General features: G+C 47.3%; 12 protein-coding genes across 12 annotated transcripts; 4 read left to right on the top strand and 8 right to left on the bottom strand.

Annotated features, from left to right (window-relative positions):
- The first annotated feature begins 151 nt into the window (after nucleotides 1–151).
- F5147DRAFT_694144 (uncharacterized protein) lies at nucleotides 152–2590 on the top strand. Its single transcript, XM_041437289.1, has 10 exons — nucleotides 152–292; nucleotides 340–422; nucleotides 472–539; nucleotides 588–707; nucleotides 757–979; nucleotides 1031–1245; nucleotides 1298–1462; nucleotides 1514–2170; nucleotides 2218–2311; nucleotides 2364–2590. Exons 3-10 carry the CDS (start codon nucleotides 483–485, stop codon nucleotides 2444–2446), a joined length of 1614 nt encoding a protein of 537 aa, XP_041293018.1. The 5' UTR covers nucleotides 152–292; nucleotides 340–422; nucleotides 472–482; the 3' UTR covers nucleotides 2447–2590.
- Nucleotides 2591–3295, bottom strand: F5147DRAFT_694151 (uncharacterized protein). Its single transcript, XM_041437290.1, is given in 4 exon segments — nucleotides 2591–3033; nucleotides 3086–3137; nucleotides 3174–3194; nucleotides 3208–3295. 1 exon segment carries the CDS (start codon nucleotides 2944–2946, stop codon nucleotides 2602–2604), a length of 345 nt encoding a protein of 114 aa, XP_041293019.1. The 5' UTR covers nucleotides 2947–3033; nucleotides 3086–3137; nucleotides 3174–3194; nucleotides 3208–3295; the 3' UTR covers nucleotides 2591–2601.
- A 559-nt stretch (nucleotides 3296–3854) lies between these two features.
- On the bottom strand, nucleotides 3855–6314 carry F5147DRAFT_694154 (permease for cytosine/purines, uracil, thiamine, allantoin-domain-containing protein). The gene is made up of 11 exons (XM_041437291.1): nucleotides 6004–6314; nucleotides 5867–5957; nucleotides 5707–5814; nucleotides 5590–5649; nucleotides 5418–5537; nucleotides 5331–5367; nucleotides 5241–5272; nucleotides 4986–5192; nucleotides 4884–4929; nucleotides 4552–4829; nucleotides 3855–4480 (listed from the first exon to the last, which is right to left on the bottom strand). The coding sequence occupies exons 1-11, from the start codon at nucleotides 6164–6166 to the stop codon at nucleotides 4102–4104; spliced, it is 1521 nt and encodes a 506-aa protein (XP_041293020.1). The 5' UTR covers nucleotides 6167–6314; the 3' UTR covers nucleotides 3855–4101.
- A 300-nt stretch (nucleotides 6315–6614) lies between these two features.
- On the top strand, nucleotides 6615–8830 carry F5147DRAFT_694158 (Mob1/phocein). Its single transcript, XM_041437292.1, has 4 exons — nucleotides 6615–7014; nucleotides 7072–7207; nucleotides 7269–7351; nucleotides 7451–8830. The coding sequence occupies exons 1-4, from the start codon at nucleotides 6710–6712 to the stop codon at nucleotides 8685–8687; spliced, it is 1761 nt and encodes a 586-aa protein (XP_041293021.1). The 5' UTR covers nucleotides 6615–6709; the 3' UTR covers nucleotides 8688–8830.
- Nucleotides 8831–9180: 350 nt separating this feature from the next.
- F5147DRAFT_694160 (histone-fold-containing protein) lies at nucleotides 9181–10162 on the bottom strand. The gene is made up of 4 exons (XM_041437293.1): nucleotides 9957–10162; nucleotides 9827–9898; nucleotides 9642–9778; nucleotides 9181–9588 (listed from the first exon to the last, which is right to left on the bottom strand). Exons 1-4 carry the CDS (start codon nucleotides 9981–9983, stop codon nucleotides 9513–9515), a joined length of 312 nt encoding a protein of 103 aa, XP_041293022.1. The 5' UTR covers nucleotides 9984–10162; the 3' UTR covers nucleotides 9181–9512.
- Nucleotides 10163–10167: 5 nt separating this feature from the next.
- F5147DRAFT_694161 (thioredoxin-like protein) lies at nucleotides 10168–11096 on the top strand. The gene is made up of 4 exons (XM_041437294.1): nucleotides 10168–10329; nucleotides 10383–10537; nucleotides 10587–10649; nucleotides 10701–11096. Exons 1-4 carry the CDS (start codon nucleotides 10264–10266, stop codon nucleotides 10915–10917), a joined length of 501 nt encoding a protein of 166 aa, XP_041293023.1. The 5' UTR covers nucleotides 10168–10263; the 3' UTR covers nucleotides 10918–11096.
- Nucleotides 11097–12234: 1138 nt separating this feature from the next.
- Nucleotides 12235–14217, bottom strand: F5147DRAFT_652660 (amidase signature enzyme; the record flags this gene model as incomplete). The annotated part of the gene is made up of 6 exons (XM_041433654.1): nucleotides 12235–12492; nucleotides 12552–12996; nucleotides 13045–13132; nucleotides 13188–13263; nucleotides 13325–14117; nucleotides 14183–14217. The coding sequence occupies 6 exons, from the start codon at nucleotides 14215–14217 to the stop codon at nucleotides 12235–12237; spliced, it is 1695 nt and encodes a 564-aa protein (XP_041293024.1).
- A 1964-nt stretch (nucleotides 14218–16181) lies between these two features.
- F5147DRAFT_773446 (uncharacterized protein) lies at nucleotides 16182–16526 on the bottom strand (the record flags this gene model as incomplete). Its single annotated transcript, XM_041441463.1, has 4 exons — nucleotides 16182–16241; nucleotides 16297–16305; nucleotides 16362–16390; nucleotides 16445–16526. 4 exons carry the CDS (start codon nucleotides 16524–16526, stop codon nucleotides 16182–16184), a joined length of 180 nt encoding a protein of 59 aa, XP_041293025.1.
- Nucleotides 16527–17777: 1251 nt separating this feature from the next.
- On the bottom strand, nucleotides 17778–18807 carry F5147DRAFT_652661 (Chloroperoxidase; the record flags this gene model as incomplete). The annotated part of the gene is made up of 4 exons (XM_041433655.1): nucleotides 17778–18003; nucleotides 18054–18267; nucleotides 18310–18513; nucleotides 18585–18807. The coding sequence occupies 4 exons, from the start codon at nucleotides 18805–18807 to the stop codon at nucleotides 17778–17780; spliced, it is 867 nt and encodes a 288-aa protein (XP_041293026.1).
- A 2738-nt stretch (nucleotides 18808–21545) lies between these two features.
- F5147DRAFT_773448 (uncharacterized protein) lies at nucleotides 21546–21878 on the bottom strand (the record flags this gene model as incomplete). The annotated part of the gene is made up of 4 exons (XM_041441464.1): nucleotides 21546–21596; nucleotides 21654–21662; nucleotides 21720–21742; nucleotides 21797–21878. 4 exons carry the CDS (start codon nucleotides 21876–21878, stop codon nucleotides 21546–21548), a joined length of 165 nt encoding a protein of 54 aa, XP_041293027.1.
- A 576-nt stretch (nucleotides 21879–22454) lies between these two features.
- On the bottom strand, nucleotides 22455–24933 carry F5147DRAFT_694186 (uncharacterized protein). Its single transcript, XM_041437295.1, has 9 exons — nucleotides 24665–24933; nucleotides 24464–24606; nucleotides 24242–24406; nucleotides 24165–24192; nucleotides 23969–24114; nucleotides 23722–23916; nucleotides 23490–23667; nucleotides 23310–23429; nucleotides 22455–23250 (listed from the first exon to the last, which is right to left on the bottom strand). The coding sequence occupies exons 1-9, from the start codon at nucleotides 24906–24908 to the stop codon at nucleotides 22724–22726; spliced, it is 1746 nt and encodes a 581-aa protein (XP_041293028.1). The 5' UTR covers nucleotides 24909–24933; the 3' UTR covers nucleotides 22455–22723.
- Nucleotides 24934–25221: 288 nt separating this feature from the next.
- On the top strand, nucleotides 25222–27223 carry F5147DRAFT_612440 (uncharacterized protein). The gene is made up of 7 exons (XM_041432461.1): nucleotides 25222–25318; nucleotides 25367–25559; nucleotides 25619–25763; nucleotides 25820–26038; nucleotides 26095–26357; nucleotides 26414–26563; nucleotides 26619–27223. Exons 1-7 carry the CDS (start codon nucleotides 25265–25267, stop codon nucleotides 26873–26875), a joined length of 1281 nt encoding a protein of 426 aa, XP_041293029.1. The 5' UTR covers nucleotides 25222–25264; the 3' UTR covers nucleotides 26876–27223.
- Nucleotides 27224–27501: the final 278 nt, after the last annotated feature.

Here is a 27501-nt window from a genome sequence, read left to right on the forward strand (position 1 = left end):
CTAGAATCGAACCCAATTGCAAGAGTCAAGACGCACAGGTGGAATATACGTATAGGCATTATGCGAGATATCGCACATGCGAAAGGCAAGGCATGATTGAATATTGAATATTGAATCGCATGTGATACAAGTAGAGGACTACATACTGAGAACAGTGATGTAACGGAGCCTCGGGAACGGCCGCTCAGGCTGCTGTTTTGTTTCGTCATTCAAGTTCATTACATTGGGTACTCATCCTCGTTTGTTAGACTTTTATTGGTCACCGTCGTCATCACATTTTGTGCTGAGCATCGTAAGTGTCCCACTTTGTTCCCTTCGTCTCGTGTTTAATTGTGCCAGTGGTACCTCCATCGAGGAAACTACAGCCCGATAGCCCATCTCGAAAGCCTTCATTGGTGTTACATATCTTGTTGCCGATTGTGGTATGTTTCAAGCCGTATCCGACTAGCTACTTACCAACATCGCTTGTAGGGAAATGCATCATGGCCAAGAATGTCTTACTCAAGGCGCTACAACTGTCGCCTGACCTCGACGATGAAGTGCTCAACCTCATCATACTTTGAATTTTTGTTCAAGGCGATTCACAGGCAATCACTAAAAATATAACCGCTATAATAACAGTCGCAGTCGATGATGAAACACATCAGCCATCTCTCAAGACCGTATACGATAGTATTCTTCAATATCACGGGGGTCCAGTCCTTCTTGTACGTGACATGTTTTATTATATTTTGGAGCTCAATGGACTCCCTGCAGGAACCCCTCGACATCCTACCCGATCTCCTTCGGTGCCGCCGTGAAGAGGCCGTTGGCCTCATTAGACTGATGTCCGAGCACAGCAGTCCAAAGGAGGTCTTAATTGTCATTCAAGAGACTCTGGAACAACTAACCCAACTAGCCCGCGAAGATGAAACTGAAGAAGAGTACGCTCCTGGGTCTGTACAGAGTCTCATCAACGTTATCGTGTTGTCTACAAAATGTGAGTATATTTTACGTGTTGGCCGATTACTGATGTCTCATGGCATCATAGCTCTACCTAGGTTGACTCTTGGAAAGAGGACTGCGCTGAGCGAAGTCTCACCCTTGGTTTCCGGCGTTAGTTCAGCGGTCTCTTCGCTAGGACGTAACTTCACGCTCACGCTGGATAGTGGTCGTTCATTGCTTGAAGAGGTCTCTCGCATGTCGCAGGCGTTTTACACATGGATAATCAAAACAGGCAGCGAAGCAGATGCTGCGGAGGCAAGGGTTTGTCTACAACATTTGCTGTAGATAGCTTTGCTGACTCATCAACTTGCAGAAACTCATCACTTCGCTTCTCGACGCAACTGTTTTAGCGTGTGCATCGTGTATCAGGGCATCATTATGTGCCAGAGCTTTCGAGGTGTACTATCCTCGTCTTACACTGACTTCTGCAATCGAACCCGAGTGGCAAGATGGAGAGAACGCCATTCAGAGCATACTGGTACGTCAGAGAAACCGTCAAATATTATACTCTGAATCGTTTTTTTCTCAGAATACCCTTCGGGTAATGAACCTGTCACCACAGGATGTCCCGACAATGAGTTCGCTGGTCATGCTCGCTCACGAAAAAGAAAGCTATCCTTTACCGAAAGATCTATTCTCCAAGTTGCACTCGATGCTCGTGACTTCAATTCAGATAAATTTCGCCCTGGACGAATCTCTCTTCCTTATCTTTCGTTGCGTCACGCAAGATCGCACACAGCCTGACCTCCCACCTGACCTCGCTATGTCGCTATGCGTAGTTCTTCCTGCTTTGGCAAGCACCCATCTTGACCCGTTTATCAGGCATTTCAGTCTTCGGCTGATTGCACTGATTCTTGCGCGACTACCATCTGTGTTTCAGCAACAGATCTTGATGACCCTAGCATCTGACGCAGAGCTTCCTCAGATGCGGGCGGCCGCCATTGGTCTTCTTAAGGAATTTGTTCTAGACGCACTACAGATCCCCGCATTGTCGGGCGAACAAAACGTCTTTGCGTCACCACTGCTCATAAGATCCTTCGGACCAATCCTGTTCAGGACAATGCCGTCTGATTATTTGTCGACGGTCCAGGTGGCTGACGACATTGAGAAGTCCTTGGAGCCGTCTCGAATCACAGAGGTACTATCATTTTACTATGTACTACTACAACGGGACAAGGACAATAAGGTACGTTTTTTTATCCATCGATGTAAATTAAATTAACGATGTCCCAGACTGGTATACGAGATCCGGATAACATCGCGAGCGTAGAATCGTCTCTACTGCGGCCTTTGCGTTCTTTTCTAGAAAAGTGGTCGAACACTGCAGGTATGAGGATGTCGTATTTTTGTCTTGTGAAGCCTGATAGGTTCTTCTACAGCTAATCCTATTCTTTCTGTAATATCCCTGCAGATTGGCCTGGAAAGAATAGACTACGCTGTCCAGACCATTCGAAGCCGGTAATTAAGTAACATGGCTCGCTAGGTCGTCGAGTGCTCGAAGTGGAATAGTTCTAGTGGGCGACTTTGTAGGCAAAAATATTCACAACATCAACTTACAACGGAAATCCAATCCGAAACAAACTCGTCTCCTTGCGACCAACAAATGTTGGCATCATTTCATATAAGTTCTACGGCAATTTGTTGGGTACGCTGTCTGCGGTACTGCATCTGGCGAGCACTGTCAAGATTACGCCAAAGGGCCTGCATGTGTGGTCCAATTGGGATCGTGTGGAACACAGCCTGTAGAACTTTCACTTTGCCTCGACTACTCTGGAGTTTGACCTGATCATATCGGAGTGTTCTGCGCTCCGGACAAGTCTCGCGATCTGCGTATGGTCCAACGAACGCAACGCATGTGTTAATGCACATATGGTCAACAACAACGGAAAGCATCGATGAGCTGCCAGCAGTGCGTATGTCTTCATAGGCTGCTTCTGAAGAGTGTTCGAGTGCGAGGAACATTGAGAATGCGAAGTCAATACCAGGATCATCAACAGTACTGGGTAGGAAGGGGGATTACAGAGCCTCTCAAGAGCCTCGCCTTTGAGTCTGACGCCATCATCCAAGTGAGCTTCCCGAAGTGCACATATGAACAGCATACCCTGCTGGAGCTTCGGAAGGCGTGCCGTATTAGACAGTTCATCTAGGTCCAACTTGAAGTCCCAGAGTGAACTATATCTATGCTCGCGCGCGATCAAGTGGCAGCCATGGCTGGTCCAGACGTGGGTCTGGTTGGTGTTGCACGGGATCAGAGTCTTCATTCCCTCTGATGCATTGGGAGCACGTATAGCGATCCAGTATGTTCTATTGTGACATATGCTAACCCACTACACTAGGCTAAGGCCAGAAAATGTCAAATTACGATCCGGCAGAGCCGACAAGGTTTCCGGGGTCTTTTTCATTATGTTCTTACTTTTGGTACCTGTTTTTTGCCACGGCTTGGCAGCTGGTTTCGATTAATGGTGGCGAATCGTTACGCGTTACCATGCAGCCGCGGGGCGCCACACATGTGCATGACTTCTGATTCCTGTTCATATCCCACTAGTGAAACAGCCAGTACCTTGATGCCAGATCGCTTATGCGACTCAACTTGGTTCTCGCAGATCCGACAGCGGCTTCAGTAAAAGTTTCCCGCAACAGCCTCTATCGCACAGGCTGATCAATATTGTCAATTGACACGCGTGCAGACGCATGCGATGCCGGGACCCGTGCGTGTTATTCTTGCCACGTCGGGAGGCATCCCCGCAGCAGTTTCTCAAGGATGCGCGATAGTTCTTCCATGAATCTATACATTTTCTGCACACTCCACTCTTCTTCCCACTCAAACTCCAAAGCACCTATCTACGACGGCGGAAGATGTGAATTCGATGTGTTTGTTTCTCCATGGCTGTATACCACAGGATCGGCCCTTCACAGGTGATATCTCGGAGACATCGATTTGCAATTTCGTGAGTATACGATAAGATGCGGGAGGAGTAAACTAAACTAGATACGAGCGGCCCTAGATTCCTGTTGCTGTTCTGATTCAAGGTAAGCGGTATTAGGTATAGACACAGTAAGGCGGTACACGTTTCATAGCACGTCGTGTATATATTCTCTATCTCGACCAAGCGGTGCTTAATATTGGGTATTCTGGTATTTGAGCTCTAGCTTTCGAAGGGGTAAGTAAAGTAGACCCGCAAGAGGGAATGCAACCTCGAAACCGATGTCGCCTGAGGTCATGCCGATGGGGCCTGCATACCACAGCTGATTCATGCAGGGTATGATCAGGGCGAAAGACATTATGACAGCTGTGATGGCAGCCGCTCCCCAGGGTAGACGCCCTGGAACATTCCATATGGAGTGGTCATAGGTGGTGAAGTCGCCTTTGCGGAAGTAGTGGTGTTCGACAAGGAGGATGGCGCCGTAAGCACTCGCCCAGTACCCGATTAGTGAAAGGAAATTGGTCAACGCCGTATAGAATTTGTGGGCGCCCACAATCGATAAAGGCAATGCACTGTGGGTGTCCAGGGGAAAAATTTGAGATCAGCCAGTGACAAGATACACAGTATAAATGGGAAGACCGACATTACGGTGCCAACGATCGAAAAGACGTATCTCGGGACTCTTGACATAGCCGGGATCATCACTTGGAAATTGAAACACATAGAGTAAAGCGTGCACGCAATGTTACCGGTGACGCTCAGGCTGAGAAGAACGGTGAGGAACTTCCCAAAGTTACCGACCGGGCTGAGCATGGCCTCTAAGAGGCCACCGATGTTCTCGGCTGCTCCGTAGCCCGCGCTCCAGCTAGGAACGTTTGATGAAGCAAGGACTGCTGCAGCTCCAAGGCACTCGAGAAGGATCTGGAGATAAATCAGAAGACGCTTTGGGGGGTACCGATAAAGAGATTGACGTACGATAGGCACGAGATACCCCAGATATGCATACCAAAAGATCTTGGACCTGGAAATTTATACCTAAGCGAAGCGCAACGCCACAGGGCATGAAATGAAACCTACCGGGGAACGGTGGGCAAATAATACATTGTAAAATCGGATGCCATTGCCGAGTAGGTAATAACGAAACCAGCAAGAACAGCTGCGAAGCCGAAAATGCCAGGAGCGGTTGCAGGTGCCGCTGGTTGAGCGTTGTACAGGTTTTTACCACCCACGCCGAGTGCGACCAAGAATGCGATAAGAACCGGGAACCACGCGACACGTTCGTACCTGAAAGCTGTAAGACTAAAATTTTGATGGATAAATGATGCCGTTTACCAGTTGAGTACTCGGTAGCCCATAAAGGAGATCTGGAGGTGTGAACATTGTGAAGACAGAGGATTTCGAGAGTCACGTAAGAGAACGTACGAGGAGCGCAATGGCGAAGATAATGACAATGCCGACACTGATACGGGTTAGGTAAAAATGATTGATGCTGCGAGATGCCATACGCACTCCCAGCTCATATTACTAGACACGCTAGCTAGTGCCTGTCCGCCGAGTATACCATTAAGGATATTGAAGCCACACAGGCCGATCAGATTGAGGACAGCGGGTATAATGATACCAAAATAGCTTGTGGAAGGAAAGTCAGCCAAGTAACAAATAAGGAAAACAAGCACACTACCCAAAGCTATATCTGGATTGAATCATCTGACGCATGCCAGTTCGAGGTCCCCATGTATTTCTGTGGAAGAGAAGTCAAGTAATGACACGGTATCCATGTTCAGGAAAGTATACGAACAAATATGCAGGCAACGCGCATGCCAGGAGATTAAAGAATAAGATAACAAGACAGGAATCGCGAAGTCCAAGTTCGAAAGCGATTGGTCCGAGTGTTCCGGTAGAGAAGCTAGTTTATCTGTAAGAAACGAGCTGACAGCGGAAATGCTCTGAGAACTTACGAAAGGATGTTGAAGTTCATTGAGAACCAAACGAAGAAAATTTTATAATATTGGGTATCCATCTGCTCTTCTTCGGGAACTGGAACTATGCCTACGAACGAAGATCAGATGAGTATGTGGTTGTGAGGAAGACTCACCTCGTTCCTCCACGCCCCAGCTGAGAAGAGATCTTGCTAACGGGTGAGAGAGCCATCCGTGCTTGTCTCCGGGGACGATCACAGAGACACCATCCTCCCTAGAAGAAGAGTCCTTCTCAAGGTCGATGACTGAGTTCTTCTCGTGTAGATGATTGTCGGACATCGTGGAGATGAACGGGGGATGGCAATCGCAGAACTTCGCAAGGAGCGCCCTAAATATATAGATGATGAGGCACCATTCAAGTTAGATATCCACGCCTTGGACGTTTCAATACAACCGGGAGAAAAGATCTCGATGATCATGTGGTACAACAATCAGGTACGTACTAATCTACAAACCAACGAATTTGGAACAAATTTCATATGTAAATAAGCTAACCTAACTTACGGAACCTGAGTTCTCCCCGTCCATCCGTTCTTGTACATCCAAGTCCGCTCTGTCCCCCATGTATAATCATCACGCTGTTTCAAATTGCTGCGACTGATCGTCTCACAGATATCAATTCGGAGGGTTTCGACGGAATTCCGATCGCTTCCAGCAGAAGTACAACGCACGAGACGGCCCGTCCGGGACATCTAACCAAATTTCCAGTATATATACTAACTTGGAAGTTTATTCCCACGATCAAATTTAGTCAACCCTTGTGGGACGTTGTGCTCAACGCTCTCAATAGCGATGACAACCCCGAGCTCACTGTTACTGACGATGGCTGTAGCTGTACAGCGCCCACTACGCGGCTCACGCGTGTCCTCCTTCTATCCTGTCAAATCTCTCCCATCCTTGTCTTCTCTCGATAGCGCGTTCCAGCTTCAGGAATACATTTCGCTTCTTATTCGTCTTGACGTCCATGATGTTGATTCCATAGTGTCTCTTCCGGGAAAAGCTGCTTTCAAGGATGCCGAAGAAAAGTCTTCTGATCTTTCTGATCAAGTCGAACGTAAGCCTGATGATCCTGAACGCAAGAACGACGTAGCAGTCGATCGAGGTTGCTGGATTTATGAACAATTACGGTACCTCTCCTTACTCACTCGTTCAGTGTTTTATGCGTTAACTTGTTTGCCCATCAGACGTCTCGCACAAGACCTATCCCATCCCCTCATCACGATGTTGCAGCAGGAATGTACTCGTATCACTTGTCCCGAGATGAAGGCGGGAGAGTGGTTATATTTGTGTGTCGCACACGGTAATGACGGTGCTATGGAGGTTCGTTTGGTGATCATTTAAAAAAAATATGGTTTCTCTAACTGCTTATGTATATCCTCAGCAATGCTGTGCGATTGATTACATCCTTCATACGTTGGACAGCGCAACCGCACTATTAAATTCACCTCGAGCTTTTCCATCTCGGTGAGTCATGATCACGTCTCATAGCATCTTTGCTGATGTCCTCCGTTACGCCGCCTTCTTCAAACTCAAATCAACCATGCGTTCTTTTCGCGACACTAGTCTTTCCATACCTCCTACGTCATATCGACACTTCTCTTCGCTTGCTCGTCGCCTTGGCAGAATATTTGCGCATGCATATTTCCATCACCGAGAAGCCTTTGAGCAAGCGGAGGCCGAATCATCGCTTTACGCTCGCTTCTTGAAACTTACTAGTCAATTCGATCTTGTCCCTACCGAGTTTCTTGTCATCCCCCCTGGTACTGTCCTGTCAGGCAGAAGGGGACGCGAAGAGGACGTCGAACCTCCACGTCTTCTTGCAGCGGCCATCAATCCGCCACGTGAGCGGGAGGATCAAAATGCACCTACAGCAGAACAAGCACAACCTCCGAATGTTCGCGAGACGAGTCCTCCGGGACTGTCTAGTGATAGCCCGCGTGGCACCGATAGTCCACGCCGGCTGGGGCGCAATCGCACAGATACTATGGTGTTCAGTGAGGCATACAATGCTGGAGAAGAGCCTGCAAAAGGTGGCGACCAGGGTGTCACTGAAAGCGGTTTATTGCATACTGCGCTATCTGCTGAGCCTGAGGACTATTCGCAAGCCTCATGGTCCAGTCAGCCGAGTGAGTTCTCTCCCGACAAATTTGGGTTTGGCGTCGAAGAGGTCCCCGTCGAAGAGGTGCTCGTCGACGAAGTGGCAACCATCACCGGATCCAACTCTCCACCTTTGGAAGATCTGTCCTTAACGTTGCTCAAAGAGTCTAGCTCAGCTCCCCCTGAAGTACAAGATGTGCCGGAACGCGAGATAGAGACGACTCCGAATGTTGAACCAACAATTGAGATCGTTCAGGAACAGCCAGTTGTCGAGCCTGTAGCTCCTCAAGAAGAGTCTGAAGAGACCGCCGCCCTAGCTGAGCCTTCGAGCCCAGTAGCTTCCGCAGCTCCGCAAGATGTCGAGGCCAGTGTTATAGTGCCTGATATTGTGGAGGAGACTGTAGCTGCCGAAAAATCTGATTCACCGGAGCCAGTTCCAGAATCTGAAAAATTACTCGAGACACCCGTCGAGCCTTCTCCTGAGGCAGACGTAGTGGTCACCCTCGTGGAACCTCCGGCAGCATCATCTCCAGAGTCTGTGCCTGTTGACGACTCTCCCACGGAGCCCGAGGTTAGCCTTAATTTAAGCGAGCCCCCACCGTCAGAACCAATACCCCCGGAGAGCGAGAGTGATATTACAGATGAGGCACATGATGTAGATGAGGAGGCGGAGGTGGAGGTGGAGTTAGTGGAGAATCCATGACGCATGATGCATGATGTTTCGATCGTCTGCTTTGCTGTGTTCTCGTAGCATTGTTGTGTTTTTCCTCATCTCTTAATGCTTTGATGTTACATTGCGTGTCGACGAGCAAGCTACGAACTGATTGATTGACTAAATATAGCTGTCTGAGCTTTCGGTGCGTTATGATCGCAAGCGCCTACATACCTCTCGAATAGCGTCGTCATATGACGAGTTCCTGTATACGTATAGTTAGTTGCGTATGTCGTCGTGATTGGCAGATTACGTTTGCGGATGATCTCGAGAGTCGAGGGACGGGCGTTCGAAATAGAATTCGAAACTTTCCTGATTCATGTACGACGATGTCATCGTGCCGTTATGCAGAGATAGCAACTCATCGCAGGTTTAAGCGCTGAGCTCGGCCGGCTGGTTTTTTTGATTCCAGCAGTTCTAATTAATGTAGGGATCTCAATAATCCGTAGTAATGGATATGCGATGACGTGGTGACGCTTCATTGTGATAGCGGATGATCAATGAATTAATCATATGTATCCAGCTGTATCCAGCGGTACTCTTTTTAAGTGCTGGTTACGCACCGGGCTGCCACGTGAAAGGACCACCTGAGATGAATTAAAATCAGATGGTTGCAGTATATTCTACAACACAGCGTCATCTGCTGGATACAAGATGACCCTATCTGTAAGTTAAAGTATACAACAACCGAACGAGCTTGCCTCAAAATCAAAGGATCTCTAAAAGGACGCGGTAAACGGCTACACTGACCAGACCGAAAGAGGTATTCAAATCACTATTGGTACATATGCGTGGCGAGTGGAAACAATACTTTGATCATGCACCGAAACCGTACAACGTGCGCCCTGACCGCTTCAGCGCATAGACGACATCAAGAGCAGTAACTGTTTTGCTATAGTTCCGATGAGTCAACAAGCACTGAAGTAAGTTGATCACGGGGCTTACCGCTTAGCATGTTCTGTGTAAGTGACAGAGTCCCGGATGACGTTCTCCAAGAAAATCTTGAGGACACCGCGGGTTTCCTCGTAGATGAGACCTGAGATACGCTTCACGCCACCACGACGGGCAAGACGGCGAATAGCCTGGAGAATATGAGCATGCGAATGATTATAGAACACTATACCACTCACTGGCTTGGTAATACCCTGGATGTTGTCGCGCAGAATCTTCCGGTGACGTTTGGCACCGCCTTTTCCGAGTCCCTATGATTGTACTGTGAGTCAGCTAGAATAAGGTGACGCCAGCCAATGCTTTCCGGACCTTGCCACCCTTTCCGCGTCCAGACATGTTGTATTATTAACTAGTGACGGTTGTCGTAAATTTGTATAGAGGCGGATTGAATACCGCTGGAGTCGATGGTAGTAGTGAAAGAAGCTGTAAACGCAATGATACGCGGTGGTCACCGGTCACGTGTCATGTGGTCCTCACATGACCCGCTTATATCGTGCTTTCCAAGCACGTCACGTAGCAGCTTACTTATACCGTCCAGCATAGCCCACACATATAAACCCATCGCCCACAACATTCTTCAATCTCTCTCACATCCCACACTTCATTAACTCTCATAATGGTTGCTGAAATTTCCACCACGGCACAGCTTAAGGAGCTCACCACCGATGCCAACAAGCTCACTGTAAGTATTTGTGTCCTCAGTTGATCGATCTCAAGTGACATGTTTGTTTTCAGGTCATAGATTTCACTGCGAGTTGGTGCCCTCCTTGCCAGGCAATCAAGCCGGTGTTTGAGGGCCTTGCGAATGACAACGCCCATGTGAACTTCGTCAAGGTTGACCTCTCCGAGGGCTCGAACGAGCTCGCGAGCCTGTACTCCGTCACTGCGATGTGAGTTTTCATCCTCTTGCCATGTTTTTTCTGTGCTCATATTTCGCAGGCCAACCTTCATTTTCCTGGTAGGCGGGGAAGAAGTGCACAGGATCCGTGGCGCTAACCCGGCGTTCGTTCACTAAATTTCATCCTTGTGAATGCGTTCTAACACATATTCTAGTGGCCTCAAATCGGCTGTCGCGCAACACGCCAAATCCGCATCTTCTGGTGCGTTTTCTGGGCAAGGCCGAACCCTTTCGGGTAAAGGCGGATCTTCATCGTCCGCATCTACTTACAACGTATCGAACAGCTTAAGTGCCGCATGGTCGAATACGAATCCTCAAGCGAAAGTTTTGATTGCGCTTTGTGCAGCATATGTATTTTTTTGGCTGATATAGAAAGAAAAGGAATGAATTTTGTAGATCAGGTTTCGCGCTGGTGTATTACGTACAGATACGATACATCCAATAGTCATCGGATTTATGTTTGATGGATACGGGGGTGAATGAGAAGCTAGAACGGTCAGCGCAGGTATTGTGCGAGTCCATTAACAGGCTCAGCACTTTTGAAGGGACGCCTGGATCGTTGAAAACCGGAAAGGCAGGCTGATTTACTACATCCGTCAGTCCGACGATCATCATCGGAACATCTGGCAGTCGGCTTTAGTTCTTGATCTTAACCACAACTGTCAACAGCCCACGCATTGCAGCTAGCGCCATGATTAATAGGCTAGCTTGAGCCAGACTGCCAGACTGGACCCTTAGGCATCAATGTTCACCATGGTCAAGATGGGGAATGGCGCAAACGTCGAGCCTACGACTCAGGCTGGCCGCTGGGCCCTGGCGCAACACCATCGAGGTCATGTAAAAAGGCCTCCGAGTCTATACAATCAAGGGTTCAAGAAAGTGAATCGCCTTCCTCGCCAACATGTCAAGTGCAGATGTTGTTAATCGAGCTGCCGCTGATCTGATGCATACTTTGGCAGTCTGCACACCTAGGCTACTCCTCGCGGGTATGCGATCACGGAGTCGCATTCTTTCTTCATCCCAAATCTGATCATAATGACGCCTTCCTAACATGACGCTAGTCTGGATTCCCGTGTTGCCTCGCGTTGCACAAGCTTAAACGTTGCTGAAGCGCAATGGTCCTCGAGGTTTTGGCCTCCTTCATCGGTCGATCTTATCATTGGTAGAGGAGTCAATTCTGCAAGTGATTTCACCGCTCTAATTTATGATATCGTGATAGCGTCAGGGAGGTCATATCACGATTCGCCGCATCATTTAAGTTGGCTATAAATCAGCCAGATATCAGGCCTCAGGTTCTAGTACCTGGCAACTGGATATGATATCTACAATGAATTTCGATGACCCTGAAAGAGTTCAGCGCTCAGCATCCAGTGTGCTGTCACGGTCGCTTGAAATGTTGCGGATATGGTTGACGTGTCTATAACTCTGGGACCCCGGATTCTTGACACTGGCATATATTGGCCCTGCGCAATGAGTCTGTACATGTAATAGCTTTAAACCCTGTTTTTTGTGGAAACCCGGAAATAGAGAGACAGGCCTAGGGAGCCTGACAGCATGTTCGATTTAAATCCATGCCTAGAAATTTGTTTTGCCTGTTATTATTGTCCCTCTTTCCGAAAATGCTGTATGTGTTTCTGTACAGATGAAATGGAATGATGTACATGTCAGGGTTGGTACACAAGCACCTTTCTACAACGGCAAACCGACATAACCAGCACCTGCTTCCCTCAACAGGCGTTCGATCAGTTTCATGCCCTCCAAGACGCGCTCCTCTTCAAGCCGTCTTCCTACAATCTGCACGCCAATGGGGAGACCTTCCATAGCGCTTGCATCATACATCTTGTAGTAGTTTCGTTCGATGGCGTTTCGTGGACGGAAAGTACGCGGGAGAGCATCAGTTATCGCATCCACATGCGTGATTGGCATAACACCCGCACTATAATCAAGCTTTTCAAAAATTCAGAGTGAATTTCAGATCGGAGCTGTTAAAGAGGGGTGGAACATACCAGATTGAATAGGAACGTGTACCCACACGCTTTCCATCCGTGCCTCATCCCTCCGTGAGGAACAGCAGGAAGACTGTTTGGTACAGTAAGAATGAAGTCAACTCCTTCATCACCCTGGCGGCCTTCGACCTCCGCGTCTCGCCACACTTTGAACCAGCGAGAACGATAGTCCTCCCTGCGCGCAATTAGAGCATAGAATTCTGGTATGGTCTTCTCGTAATGAGTGTCGATCAGACCAGCATATATAGGATCGCGGCGTATGTAGCGGTAATACCAAGCATAGAGTTTCATGACGAAGTAGGGGAGACGAAGGCCGCGGAACGCTGAAATCATTCCAGCATCGTTGGACTCGAATGCGCGGTGGTTTTTGGAAGCCGTCTTGCCGCCATCAGCAAGGAGGAGCTGTGACGCAATTTGAAGACCTTCGTATGGGCTCGGGCACTGCCTGAAGTGGGATGAGAAACGCTTTCAGGAAAGAAGAAATTTGACCTACAGAGTGACAACTTCGTGGCCGTTCTTCTCGAGTATCGCAGTGACCGTTTTCAATGCTCGCGCGCAGGCAGGCGAGGGTGTCACAACACCTTTATGTAAATGTGAATATGCTGAGCTTAAACTCCATAGAGATGTTCCGCTTACCGTCATCCCACAGGACACCCCACCTGATGGGGCGATCTTCTGGAAGTTTGACATCTCTCCAAGGAATTCTAAGAACCTATATTACCATATTACCATGCAGCAACTTAACAGCACTGATATTCAGAAATTTTATTTACCGAGTAGTCGTAGTTCCAAGGCTTCATCTGGAACACAGCACGCCAGAATGTCTCTAGATCTTCCAACGTTCTGGTCATAGGGCTATGTGTTGCAGGAACGCCTTCCTGGCCAGGTATACTGGACGCGCTACCTTGCTTCAAGAATCTATACATACTTGATTTGATTGAATAGACACCAGAGAAGTGTGCAGGAGCCCGAACGCTCCCCGCGACATCTGTGCCTATCGCGAGTCTGGCTGCACCGAGCGCAAGGAGTACAGCTTCACCTGAAGACGATCCTCCTGAGGTGTAGCCCTTCTTGTGGGGATTGTCGGTAGAACCAAAAACATCGTTTGTCGACTCCAGTGAGAGCATAGTCATGGGAACGTTCGTCTTGACATATGGAACGGCACCTGCATCTCGCAGCAACCTCACCAACGCGCCGTCGGCAGCCATTGGTTTGCCCACAAGAGCTGAGTATCCCATGGAGGAATCCCAACCCTTCACACTTACCAGGTCCTTGAGCGAGACTGGGACGCCTGCCAGTGGACCTGATTTGTTCGCAGTGCTAGCCCAAGTCTCTGCAGATGCAATCATAACCTCGGTCAGACAGTTTGTCTGAGCATGCGCTTGAAGGGCTTTCTTAGAGTATGCAACGAGGATGTCTGATGGAGACAGAGATGATGTTTGCACAGAAGCCACCAGAGACGAAACTGAGCGAGACAGAATCTCTTTGTCCTGGGATGTTAGAGGCTCATGGTAGATAGGTTTGAGGGATGCGATACGGTCTGCTCGCTCTCGTTGCTTATCGCGACTAGTATGATTATGGACCTCGTCAGGGTTTGTTAAGGAAACAAACAATGATGATAGAAGGCTCACCATGCACGACGATGCGACAGATAAGAGAACCACATATTTTCTGAATCCGTACTAATGGCAAACCTTTCAGAAACCCCCCGTCAGTTGAAGAGGAACAGAGTCCAGATGTGTGAGAAGACTGGGAGCCGTGAGGACGCTCACGAACCTCAGCTGGTTCTTATCGTACTCGCATGGGATGGGCACGGGATTGAATTATGTTATATGTAATTACCTTGTACCACAAGGTCAACATAATAAGTATATTACATAATCAATGCATCACGTGCAGGTTCAAAGTTCGCTCTTGTCAATTATTATTCGGCTCCGCCTGCTTACCCGCGACATGCTCAGGTTACTGCCATGTGCGTTGACATACAATTTAGCAATCAAGATTATACATGCAATTTGTGATCCGTTCTGCCCACAATGTTGACGAAACTACTATCAAGGCAACAACGCTCTTCTCATGAATCACGACTATAAATGAAGTGATATCTCGTTGGCTCCACCACATACATCGAGAGATATCCATAAGTTAGCCTTCGAGGCCAATGTTAGACAAATAGATTCAAGCTGCCCGTTTGCTCGGTGGGATCCACTTGCGATGTGATCCATGTGCATCTCAAACCCTTGGGGTCATTCGGGCCATCCTAAGGCGCGTAGGTGAGTCATATAATATAATCATGGCTGCACAGCGACCTGCTCATACTACATAGACACAAATCAAGTCTTGACAGCAATCCTGAGCTGTGTGGCATTTTTGTGCTGCGGGTGTACATGCACTGACAGACACAGATACTGCCAAAGCAACAACGGCAAGGAAACGGAAACACATTTTCTGTGCGAGATAGTATGGAATTTTTTGAGGGGGATTTCGAATGATATCTCTGAGGATGGAGGAACACTGTTGGACAACCAGCTTTTATATCCTGTATATCCTTATGGGCGCGATACTGGTCGATTTGACAGAACCACCAGGAGCAGCGTGTTCAATTTGATTACGACCATTTCATAACCTAATGTTACTGAAATCCTAGATGTGAGTTTTCCCGTACGAATTACCTATTTGAACCGTCTCTGAACCCGTTTCTTCGCGACGCCCCCACTCTTTGCAATTCAGAAATCCAAATTGCTCCACTTATGCTATGTGCCACTATGTGCTGTTAGTAAACAACTATTTTTTTCTGTGACCTGGCATCCGCTGTCTCAGTTGTCGTGCATCATGCTACTTCCCTCGTACTATCGAGGGTATCGAGGACACCGTATGATATGTGGTACGGTACGGGTAGTAACCATATGGCTACCATGCATTGTACGGCCGTAACCGTATACAGTCATGGTGACCAGCCCTCGTACGTACAGCAATCGTTAAAGAGTCAATGGTACAAAATGGTATGTATTCGCTGCTTACCTGAGTTCCCATAATCAGCATAAAACAAATACTGTCCGCGATAATCAAAGCGTGCTTTGATTATCACTGCCTTTTGGCCTAACGGTTGATGGCGTAACGGTCGAGGGACGACAGTCTCGACTACTTACAGTCTTACACCCGTCAGTAATAACCACCACCTGTACTATGCCCTATCACTCAAATAATAACACCCTCACAGTCACTCCACAACGAAAGGAGAGTGGAACGTTATGCAACACTGTGGATACTATGGAAGGACAGATAAAATATTCGCAAGTTCAATTGATATAATCTTAATCTACTAACCTCTCACGTCAACCTACATATATGACGCAAACGACGAAATATGTCCAACATAGGGTTTTATGACCCCAAAGGATTCACTTTGAAACGAAACTATTGACTTCGAGGAACGAAGTAGATCCTAAGTCAGTTCGGTTCACTTCACACCGTGGTAACATACTAACATTGCGTAGTTGTAAAGCTCGGCTTGTGTACAAAATTAACATCACAAGGCCAATTGGATTTGACGCGAAGCAAGGCTTACACGAGGCACCTGGATACACTACATGCGAGGTCAATATGACGAGGTCTGATATGAAGCCTTACCTAGAAAGTTGGAGTCTCGCCAACCGCTGTGACAATAGGAGTTGCAGTCGAGCTCTCGCCCTGTGTACAATATTAATATCGCGATGCCAATCCATGGTTTCGATATAAGGCTTACACGGCCGTACTGGTGAATTACGTTTGAGGTTAATAACATAACGAGGTTTGGTACCAGACACTTACATTATAATTATAGGTTACCGGAATGGTGGCTACACATCGTATGTGAGTGAACAGTATTAGATTTTGTGCCAAGTCAGCCTTACCTGCGGCAGCATAGCTTGTAGTAACAAAGGCCGTCAAGGCAAGCAGAACATAGAGGGGAGCAGAGGACAAGCGAGTGGACATGATGCTGACTCGGAGTATATCTGTATCTGTTACGCTGTCTGATCTGTGACGAATCACGATGCTGAAGTCGGGTGGTTCTTGAGAAGCACACAAGCTCCAAAGGATGTAATTTAAGTATTCTTCCTTGGGACGTTAATTAACGGGACCCTACTAAATCAATTCCAGCGTTATCTGGAGCGTATCTTTATTTTACCTTTTGATGTCATAATGGTGTCAATAGACAGATTGCTACGCGGGCCATATTCGATGTAACCCCTTGCCACGGATTCAATTACTATTATGGGTCAATACAATAAAATCGATATTGAGTAGGTCTTAAACATTTGATGTCATACCGCGTCATTGGGCGCTCCTATCGTCTGCTACAGCAGCGCCTAACGAACGAGGTATGACAGTCCTACTCAATAACGATTTACGAGTGGTATTCAAATTTAACGTTTTGAAACGACTCGTTTATTGATCCATATAACAACGTCATGATGGATCCGTGGCAGGGCGCCACATAAAGTAGGGCCGGTCGCCCACCTAGCAATATCGAGATGATTAGCTCCGCTCAATTTGCGGTTTATTTTGCCTCGTATTATGTGGAATGTGAGAGGCTCATGGTAGATGGGTTTGAGGCCTGAGGGATGCGATACGTTCTGCTCGCTCTCGTTGCTTATCGCGACTAGTATGGTTATGGACCTCGTCAGAGTCTGTTAAGGAAACAAACAATGATGATAGAAGGCTCACCATGCACGACGGTGCGACAGATAAGAGAACCACATGTTTTCTGAATCCGTACTAATGGCAAACCTTTCAGAAACTCCCGTCAGTTGAGGGGATCAGAGTCCAGATGTGTGAGAAGACTGGTAGCCGTGAGGAACGCTCACGAGCCTCAGCTGGTTCTTATCGTACTCGCATGGAATGGGCACGGGATTGAATTATGTTATATGCAATTACCCTGAGGACGTGTCCGAGTCTTCAAGGTGTTCACGCAATCTCAAGCGTCAGAACAATCTCTCGAATATATGCACGAGGAACGTGCACCTTTACTATTTTTCGATCAGATTCAATGCAACGGGTGATTTCTGTTGTCAACTGTGAGTGAAACGACCAAGAACATTAATGTATATTCCAAGGTAATGAACTCATCATAATCATTGTTAGGGGTACTGGGTGTGGCAATCAAATAAATGAGAGCAGGTAAGGTCGGTAACGTAAGACGAGTTCCCAACGTCACGTTCAAGTATGTAGCTTCGGGGAGGATTTTCAAACAGAAGCTTCATGACATTCTGCAGCCTCCCGTACGGCCTCTGCCCAATCCTGCTCGCGCACACGAAGCTCAATTCCTAGTATGGTCTTGTTTAATTGCATCATAGTTATTCCGTGAGGTTGGCGGATGTGGGACTCCCAGCCCTCTGGGAGTCGTTCTTCATGAAGGAAATTATGGAGGTCGTCCACACGGCCTCCAAAGACAGTGATTAGGGTCGCGGCACTAACAGAACGTTCAAAAGTGCGCTTAAAATGGATGATGCAACAACGTACTTCGCGCTCCCAAAGATCTTGTGGAAAAGGCTGAGGGAGAACTCCTTGTTTACTGCGCGTGCGACTGCACGCCGCTTGCCGAGTATCCTGGAGAGATCTTTGGTAGTAATGACAGTGTTGTCTTCTTTGTCGCTGCCGGTAGCCGCCGCGAGTAACTCTTCAATGAAAGGTGTATGCTTTGTTGATTGCGTCTGTTCGAGAGCAGAATCGAGGCCTAAAGACAGACATACACAAACAAGCATGTCAAATCACTCACGCAAGAGGGATCCGTCGTGTTCAATACCATTATGTAGGTCAAGTTCTTCCAAATCAAATAAGTCCTCGCTGTAGTTTTTCTTAAGCATGCGAGCGGCAAATCGCGGCACAAATGAGCAGAAGGTAGGACTGAAGTTGTATGTCGCCCGGATATGATGGCCAACCTCGACAAACGAGATGTTGCGGCCACTACGTGGGATGATACCTGGGTTTTAATGTCGTCAATACCAATACTACCACCTAGGTTGAAGCACCGAGACTGGTATGATTACTCACCATGGTTGGCCATCGCATTGAGTGCAGGGCAAGAGCAGCGGGAGTCGGTCTCTTTGGGAGGCCTATACTCGGGCCAGTACTTCCCATAGCCTGGGTGGCCCTGGGGTGTGACATGGCCGATGCGACGCTTCCTCCTCACGAGATTGGATAGCGTAAGGAGGATATCCCAAGATAAGATCCCGACATCGAGGAAAAGACGGGACACGATGGAGAAGGGGCCCATTTGATTTTCCTTGTGTCAATGATAGGTATGTCGAAGGTGATAAGTCAGGGATAGTGAGAGATGGATAGGTACGGTTCAAAGGAGCTTAAGTATACGCGGGATCCGAATAATGTTAGCGGTAGTGTCACAGGACCGACGGAAAAGGTTCTGTATCCCGGTAGTAAACGCTTGTGGAGTTCCATGTCCCCCAAGTATAGATAGAGACTCATGTAGGAGGGTCCAAGATTAGTGGCGGACAAAGGGAGAGATCAATAGCGTCTAACAGACATTGCTTTCAAGTCCGAATGTGGCACAGGCTTCATCGAACTTCTCCGATCTAGGAATAAATTGTCCAACGTTCAGATCTCAGAGTTCGTGGCGGTTCCAAGAAGGATTAAAATTGTAATCTTGGGCGTTTGATAGCTTGAATATTGACGCAGCCTTCCGAGTCGGAGCGCCTGCTTGTCCAATCCCGAAAACCACATGGGAGGATCAAAGGGGTCCCCAGCAGTGTTTCGTGTTTTTGGAGTTGACGACACCTGAGTTCGAATGACAGTGACAGGTCTCCTCAGAGTCCTCACCAAGCCAAGTAGCAAGAAGTGTGTGGTACTGGACAATAGCCGTACAGTCCATTTTTGTCGAAATCAAATTCAAGTTGAGGTTGAGTGAAGTCCCGGACTCAACGAGTAACCGATACGGATTGTTTCTTTGTGGAACAATGTTATCAACTAGCGACAAGATCGATATATGTTCGGGATACGGGAGTTTCACCCGATGCCGAAGTTGTTCGAAGCAAAAATTTGAAATCGAATGTGAGTCACGTGATCCAGATGCACATTCTCTTGGTCCCGGGCTTGCTTCCACCTCATACAAGCTCACGAGAACGGCCTCTCTCATGTGAGTCATAAATGACTGTCATCTCTTGCTAGTTCCCAATGTCTCTCACTGTTTTATCACTCAAGATTTTAACACCTCCCATCTCCCTCCAAAGGCTCCCTATGATCGCTTGCTGCCTCCCGCCACCCTTCCTTGGTCTGGACAACACCTCAATTTTTGGTTCGGTTCTCGATTCTCGTCTAACTCGTCTGAACTAGGCCGCTTTGAAGGGATTATTACTTTCGACACATGAATATTCCGACTATCCTTATTCTACTACGTACCGCATAGGACACATGTGTCAGTAGTTCTTATACATGGGATCTAAAAATATTGATCATTCTAGGTGACACGCCGGTACGTTGTTAAGTCAGGCGGTGGCGGCCAGGCCTTAGATTACATAAGCTGAAAGCCTGTTTCCGCCCGTCGCAAATTTCGTTGAAGCCACTCTTGAGTTTGAAATTTGAGCATCTCCTGTCCCGCGTCTTCTGGCTTGCATCCATCATCGCTTCCGCTTCTGTCGTTTGGAGACGATGCCTTTATCCCTCCGTTGTCTAGCATCACAAATCACAGGGTATTCAACACCAAGATGTTCGCCTGAGTGAGTCGTTAGCAGCTTCTCGTCAAAATCGCGTAGAAATTTGAAAACGCATCATGATTCTTCCGATCATGTCCTTCAGGCTCTCAGCCTCATGTCTATCGCCTCTATGCGAGAATTTTGGCTGGTGTCAGTGCAAGATCAACTGGTGAAATATTTGATGGTGAGCCAAACAGTTCTCTTGTGGCCGTTCCAATTAGGCTGTTGGCTCTGTGTAACATGAATTTGCAATGGCACAGGTGGTGTAACCATCTCGGCGTTTTTTCGAGGGGACCGACAAAGACCTGAGGTCGGATCAGTATTCGCGAACTAGTGTGCCGGGGTGAGTGTCAGCGTGCTGGGCGGAGGATTCCATGCCTCCCGCCGTGACCGCTCTATACTTTTCTACTTTTGAGGCCCAAGAACAACAACATGCACCCATCCCATCCTTCCTCCAAAAGCACGTACAACGTTTCCTTTTTTCAATCAAGACTGACCCTCTGGTAGACCATGGCGAGTCTAGGTGAGAAACTTGTGCGATGCGATGTGTTTCAAAGAGGTTGTTCAGAGCTGTACAAGACTTGGAGCTGATTCAAACGAATGAGTCGAGACTTTCGGAACAATCAAGTGTGCCTGCCCACTAGAGGAAAGGTCCGAACTTTGTCGGCAGGGACCCGTTGATGATTCTACTGGTTTTGTGAGTACAAAATTCAAATTACTTCCTACACAGCCACAATTACAGACCAGTCATCACTTTAAAGTTCGACTTCCCACCCCACTCTCGAACATATTCGGCAAACAAACGCCCTGTCAGTAATAACTATTAACCACCACCTGCTATCACTCAAATAATAACATCCTCACACTCCACAACGAAAGGAGAGTGGAACGTTATGCAACACTGTCGATACTATGGAAGGACCACAACCAGGAAAAAACATTCGCAAGTTCAATTGATATAATCTTAATCTACTAACCTCTCACGTCAACCTACATATATACGAAGGAAAAGACGCAAATGACGAAACATGTCCAACATAGGGTTTTATGACCCCAAAGGATTCACTTTGAAACGAAAAAAAAAGAATTCGACTATTGACTTCGAGGAACGAAGTAGATTCTAAGTCAGTTCGGTTCACTTCACGCCGTGGTAACATTGCGTGGTTGTAAAGCTTTCGGCCTGTGTACAAAATTAACACCGCAAGGCCAATTGGATTTGAGGCGAAGCAAGGCTTACACAAGGCACCTGGATGCACTACATGTGAGGTCAATATGACGAGGTCGATATGAAGCATTGAAGCCTTACCTAGGAAGTTACAGCCTCGGCAACCGCTGTGACAGTAGTAGTTGCATCGCCCTGTGTACAATATTAAGATCCCGATGGGCCAATCCATGGATTCGATATAAGGCTTACACGGGGCAACTGTGTGAATCATGTTTGAGGTTAATAACATAACGAGGTTTGGTACCAGACACTTACATGATGGGTTACCGGAATGGTGGCTACTCATCGTATGTGAGTGAACAGTATTAGATTTTGTGCCAAGTCAGCCTTACCTGCGGCAGCATAGCTTGTAGTAACAAAGGCCGTCAAGGCAAGCAGGACATAGAGGGGAGCAGAGGAGAAGCGAGTGAACATGATGGTGAGTATATCTTGTATCTGTTGCGCTGTCTGATCTGTGGTGATGCTAAAGTCGGGTGGTTCTTGAGAAGCACACAAGCTCCAAAGGATGCAATTTAAGTGTTCTTCCTTGGTACGTTGGGAACCTAATATATCAATTCCAGCATTATCTGGAGCGTATCTTTATTTTACCTTTTGATGTCATAATGGTGTCAACAGACAGATTGCTACGCGGGCCATATATATTTGATGTAACCCCTTGCCACGAATCTATTATGGATCAATACAATAAAATTGTTATTGAGTAGGTCCTAAAATATTTGATGTCATACCGCATCATTGTGCGCTCCCATCGTCTGCTATAGCAGCGCCTAACGACGCGGTATGACATCAAAAAGAGTCCTATTCAATAACGATTTATGAGTGGTATTCAAAATTAACGTTTTGAAACAACTCGTTTATTGATCCATATAACAACGTCGTGATGAATCCGTGGCAGGGCGTCACATAGAGTAGGGCCAGCACCTAGCCGCAATATCAAAATTATTAGCCCTGCTCAATTTGCGTTTTACTTTGCCTCTATATATGTTTTGATGGTAAGCAAGGTGAAATTGAGTGCCTCAGTTTTGTTTTTTACAGTTCATTCGAAACGGGAATTGCGGTGCTCACATATTGCCGAACAGCCAACACTCCTCCTCGCAGACGTTGGGTGACGTCTTGCCACTCATCATGACGTCACTGTTATAGATCCAGCTAAGGGACTCTAAGAGCTAATTATTAGAGAGCATATCGACCCGAGATAGTGCATTGACAGGCATCATATATGAAATCAACAAGAGCGCACTCAAAGTCTCAATTGTTATTCATTTTCGTGAGAAATTTAGCAAGTCTTGAAGAGTGTTGTGTATGCCTTGTGTCCACACCCCAAGTTCCTTCTCCAACGACACCACTGTTTCGCGAATATTTCTTCCGAGCTCGCCGCCGTCGTTGTTTCTGCCAAAACCGATCATCAGTTCGTGTCTCGCACGCACTAGTGTTTCGTATGCAGCTTTGAGTCGCGCGGGGCCGGATGGTAGGAACGCGATATTCGAGGGTGGTGATGTGACCGGGCAGGGTTCGTCAACGGCCAAAAGCTTCCCGAGCTCTGCGAGGGCGACAGCACGTACAGGGTGGCCATCACGGAGAATGGCGGATAGCCCCATATAGTGCTTAGCTGCGATACGGATCGTCTCGTCCAGCAGTTCTTGTGTCATGTCAGCCGACAGCGAGGACAAGAAAAGTGATTGATGGAGTCCTATCAAGGGCAATAACGGGTGACAAGATGGCGTCAGGCCGGCAGACACAAGTCTCGGAATAATGTTGGTCGTCAGCTGTAAGGCCTTGTCATGATCTGTAAGGACAGATTAAGATTTACGTGGATGTCTTTCCTACGCAACATGAGGGACAAACCTGTATCTTGAATGGAAGTTGCCTTCGCCAATGCTTCTTGTCCGATATGAAGAGCGTCCATGATAAATGTAGGTGTAGCTACAACTGCACGGCATTTCACGCAGTGATATGTCTCGCTTTCTGTTATAAATGTAGTGTATGAACAACTAATATTCCAAGTAAAACGCCGACCGTTCTCACCGTCACTAGGCGCAGGGCACATCCCCCCACATGACTTTGGACACCATATGGACTCACGAGGGTCTATTATATTGTCGTCATGACATAGTTGACACTGACATGTGAAGTCATATGTCTCCTTCAACGCAGCCTGTCTTATAGAACGAGGTAGGGTGGTGTCGATATAGGATGTCAAAATCTGATAGCAATCGCTGGTTAGTGAGAGCGCTTCGAGTAAGTGGTTTATGCTCGCCTCCTCATTGGGTGAAATGTCTCTGAGCGCAATGACTTGCATCTGCGGCTCCTCTACGGAATTTCGAGAAGACCGAGGGAAAACTATGACTGCACCGGGATCACAAGAATGGTTGAAAAGTGCAATAAGCGGCGAGACCGACACCCCCACTGGTGTCAACGAGGGTGAAGTTAATGCGAAAGTATTCGTCACAAACTGTCAGATACTAAGCATGCGATGCCTGAATCATTCAATGAACAGTGCTTACTCTTGAAATTAAATCAGCAAGGTCGCCCGCAGATAAAATGCCAAACTCCGATAAATCTCCAGGAGAAGACAAGCCAAGATATCGAACCAGAGAGTGGGCAAGGTGGGTATTATTTTCAACGACATGAGGTTCCAAAGAATGTCGATCTAATCCCACCTCGATTATAACCTGCACTTGAATGTGATGCACGACTCACGAGACTGTAATGCATCGATTTCCTTTGACTGTCGTGCTGTAAGCGGTGTGATCCATGAAATACAAACTCTTACCCACCCAACTACTGTCAAACCCTTCCTTCTTTTTTTGCCACAAAATTCGACCCAGGCACCTGACAGCATCACTTGGGACAGACAAGTTTTTCGATGGTGCTGACTTGGCCCATTTCGTCAATGCAGAACATTCGAGTCGATGAAGTGACCAGTCATTTGTCTGACACGTCTAATACTGAGGAATTAGACCAGCGAAAAAGCGCTTTATGGTATTAGTGCAACTAACTGTGTTGCAATACCAAACTGTGCGGCATTTGGTACACCTCAACAATCCCGAGTTTGACGTGGCAGCACAAGAGGAGCAATGCGAGTCCAGATACCGGCTAGCAAGTGCGAATGAATACGGTCTTAGTGATATAATAACAGAACCTATGTCGTGTAAGCGATGTGTGACTCAAGAGTCAGATCTTGCAACAAATTTGCTAACCAGCTTTGATTAAATTCCTGGCCCATAAGCCTCTGCCTGATATTTCTGATACCCGCACCTCCACATTTTCTGGTATGCCGTGGTACACAGTGCCTCCATTGCTGGGAGTTGATGTAGTTGGATCATTGGGATGTATCGCTTTTGGAATAGTTGTGGAGTGGGACTCTTTGGAATTATCAGTGGAAGTCACATACGATCTTGATGCCTTAGATTGCCTTTGAGACTTCAGACTTGCAAATGACATGATGCACACGACCTAGTAATAATCGATCCCATAACACATTGGCTGGTGTCTGTTTGTCACTATTTATCCGACAGTACCTTCTGAATTCAATAAATCCAAACAAAAACCAGTAGGACGAAGGAAATCTGTCACAGGTTGTCCAAATTTTCCTCTTGAGTTCGAATCCCTCTTGAGGTTCGAAATAAATGTAACAAAAATTTCCACCCCAAGTTCGCTGGCAATTGCTAGAGTGGAAAAACTGGCGCACCAAATGCCAACAAGTTACAAAAGTTGTCGGTTTGTTTGTACATAATTGTATTTTTGAAACTCAGCCAAGATCTAATTGCACCACAAGTATATGTAGTTCATCCAACAAAATGCCTACCGCAGATTCAGTGTCAGTGTTCGCGGAAGGGACTTTCGAAGAGCAGGTATAGTTATACTCTCCTCGTGAAGACTTATCCCTGATCTCCGGTCAGATACAAGAGCTAGTGGATTATGCCACTCGAAGTAGCCCAGGGGATGAACGGGCTACTGCGTCACAATCTTTCCGGGATATTATTAAGCCAGCTGAAGGGGCTAAACCTATTGAAGAGGATCAGGAAAGAAAACGGAACGCGTTGACCTTTGTGCTAGATCAGACGAAAAGCTTGGGCGATGGATCAGAACAAGGTGCGTCCGGTGATCCTCAGCATTTTCTGCAGTGAATCAGATCTGATTTTGAAATGCAGAAATCGAGGGCTACTTTAACCTTCTCTTCTCTCACCTTCTGACACTATGGCCAACCAACTCACCGGAAATTAAACATCACGTCTCCTCGCTCCTCGATGTTCTTACTTCATCACCTTCCGAGCATTCATCAGTGAGGTATCGCGTGTAAGTACTACGTTTCCAGGACATTTGTGCAGGATGTGTGATCGGTTCTTCAACAGCATATCAAATTTGTTCAATGCAACTCCTCGTAATTCAGCTCTCCGCCTACCTATTTACACTGCGTTATTAAAAGTTGCCGCCAACAATGGAGAGCTCCACACTTTGCGTTTATCCAAAAAAGATATCGAGCAGTGGTTGCAAGAATGGGATATCTCTGGGGAAGAGCGCAGTCAATTCCTCAAGTCCATTGTCGATGCATTCATACAATCTGACCAGCCGTACGTATCATTACATTTGACTAATGAAGGTTGTGGTTGACATTTGACTCATACAGGGAAACTGCGTATCATCACACGCTTTCCTATGTTTCTTCATTACCATCCTCCTCGCCTGAAAGTCAATCCGCGGCGGTCGATGCCATAGCCTTAGCATTGCGCCTGCCCAGCTTGTTCGACTTTGACCCATTGTTCAAGTTGGACGCTGTTGTCTCAGCACAGGATCATGAGCTTTTCTCGCTTCTCCAGGTGTTTTTTAATAGCGGCCTACCAGAATTAAATTCATGGCTCGAAAGCCATCCCGCTGCTCTCGAAAAATATGGTATGTCGGTTCATTATTATTGATGCCACATATTTGAACTATTCACGGGCCTGCAGAACTCGACCGAGCACAGCTTGAGCGTAAAATCCGTCTTCTCTCATTTGCGTCACTGGGTTTTGCACACGTCGGGCATGACTTGCCATATTCAGAGGTCGCGTCGATCCTGCAGATTGAGTTGAGTGAAGTAGAGAAGTGGGCGATCGATGGTACGTCCTCTTGACATCCTGTCGTTTATAATTATTTGAAATAATCTTCGAATAGTGATCCGTACCGGTCTTCTTTCTGGAAAGCTTTCGCAGACCACTCAATCTCTACACGTTTACCGCTCGTCGGCGCGCACGTTTGAGCGAGAGCAATGGGAGGCACTGGAAAAACGTCTTGTTGCGTGGAAGGCAGGACTAGCGAGCGTGCTGGAGGTTGTTACTAGTGCACAAAAGCGCGGTAACGGTTCGGGTGCAGGTGAAGCCGTGCAGCAGGTCACGCAGACAGGTGAGAGCGTTCAGGTTGACGCTGCGTAGCCTACATCAGAGTTCCTCTGGTCAGTAAATGAAGGTCATGGTTGTTGACTGCGATTTGTGGGAAAGCCGGGGAAGTCTATCTGAACATGACTTCGATTTTGATGTCGAACGTTTAAAACTCTCCCTACTCAGACGAGCACACTTTGGCCTGGGCGCTATCAACGTCCAGGGGTGTTGATTACAGCAATATTGCGCAGCCAAGCAACTGAATCCTGTATATACTACGTAACGTGTTCCCGTCAATCATGCCATCACTTATCACTACTGGTGGTGCTTTGCTCGGGAGTGCTGCTACGCGCTATACACAGCGCACAGATTCGATGTGTGTATGCACCCGCTCAGACAAACGTCATGCTACTATTCCACTCGCTGAATGACAGCCTCAATTCGAACCGGACCGAGGTAAGTGCCTGATCCGATGGTAACACAGCTATTGACATGTGGCGCCTTGGTGGCACCTGCAACTACAGCATACAACAATGACACAAATAGCAGGTCTCTTTGTCGCCTTCAACCCGTATCTGTCCTCCCCTCGATTACCAACTCTGTGCAGTGTTTCACTGTTCTGTCTGTCTGTACAACGTGACATCCTGTATCGATCAAGGTCATGCCACACGAAGAGGCCG

Source organism: Suillus discolor, assembly GCF_016758755.1.
Source record: "Suillus discolor strain FC423 chromosome Unknown F5147scaffold_26, whole genome shotgun sequence".
Classification (NCBI taxonomy): Eukaryota; Fungi; Basidiomycota; class Agaricomycetes; order Boletales; family Suillaceae; genus Suillus; species Suillus discolor.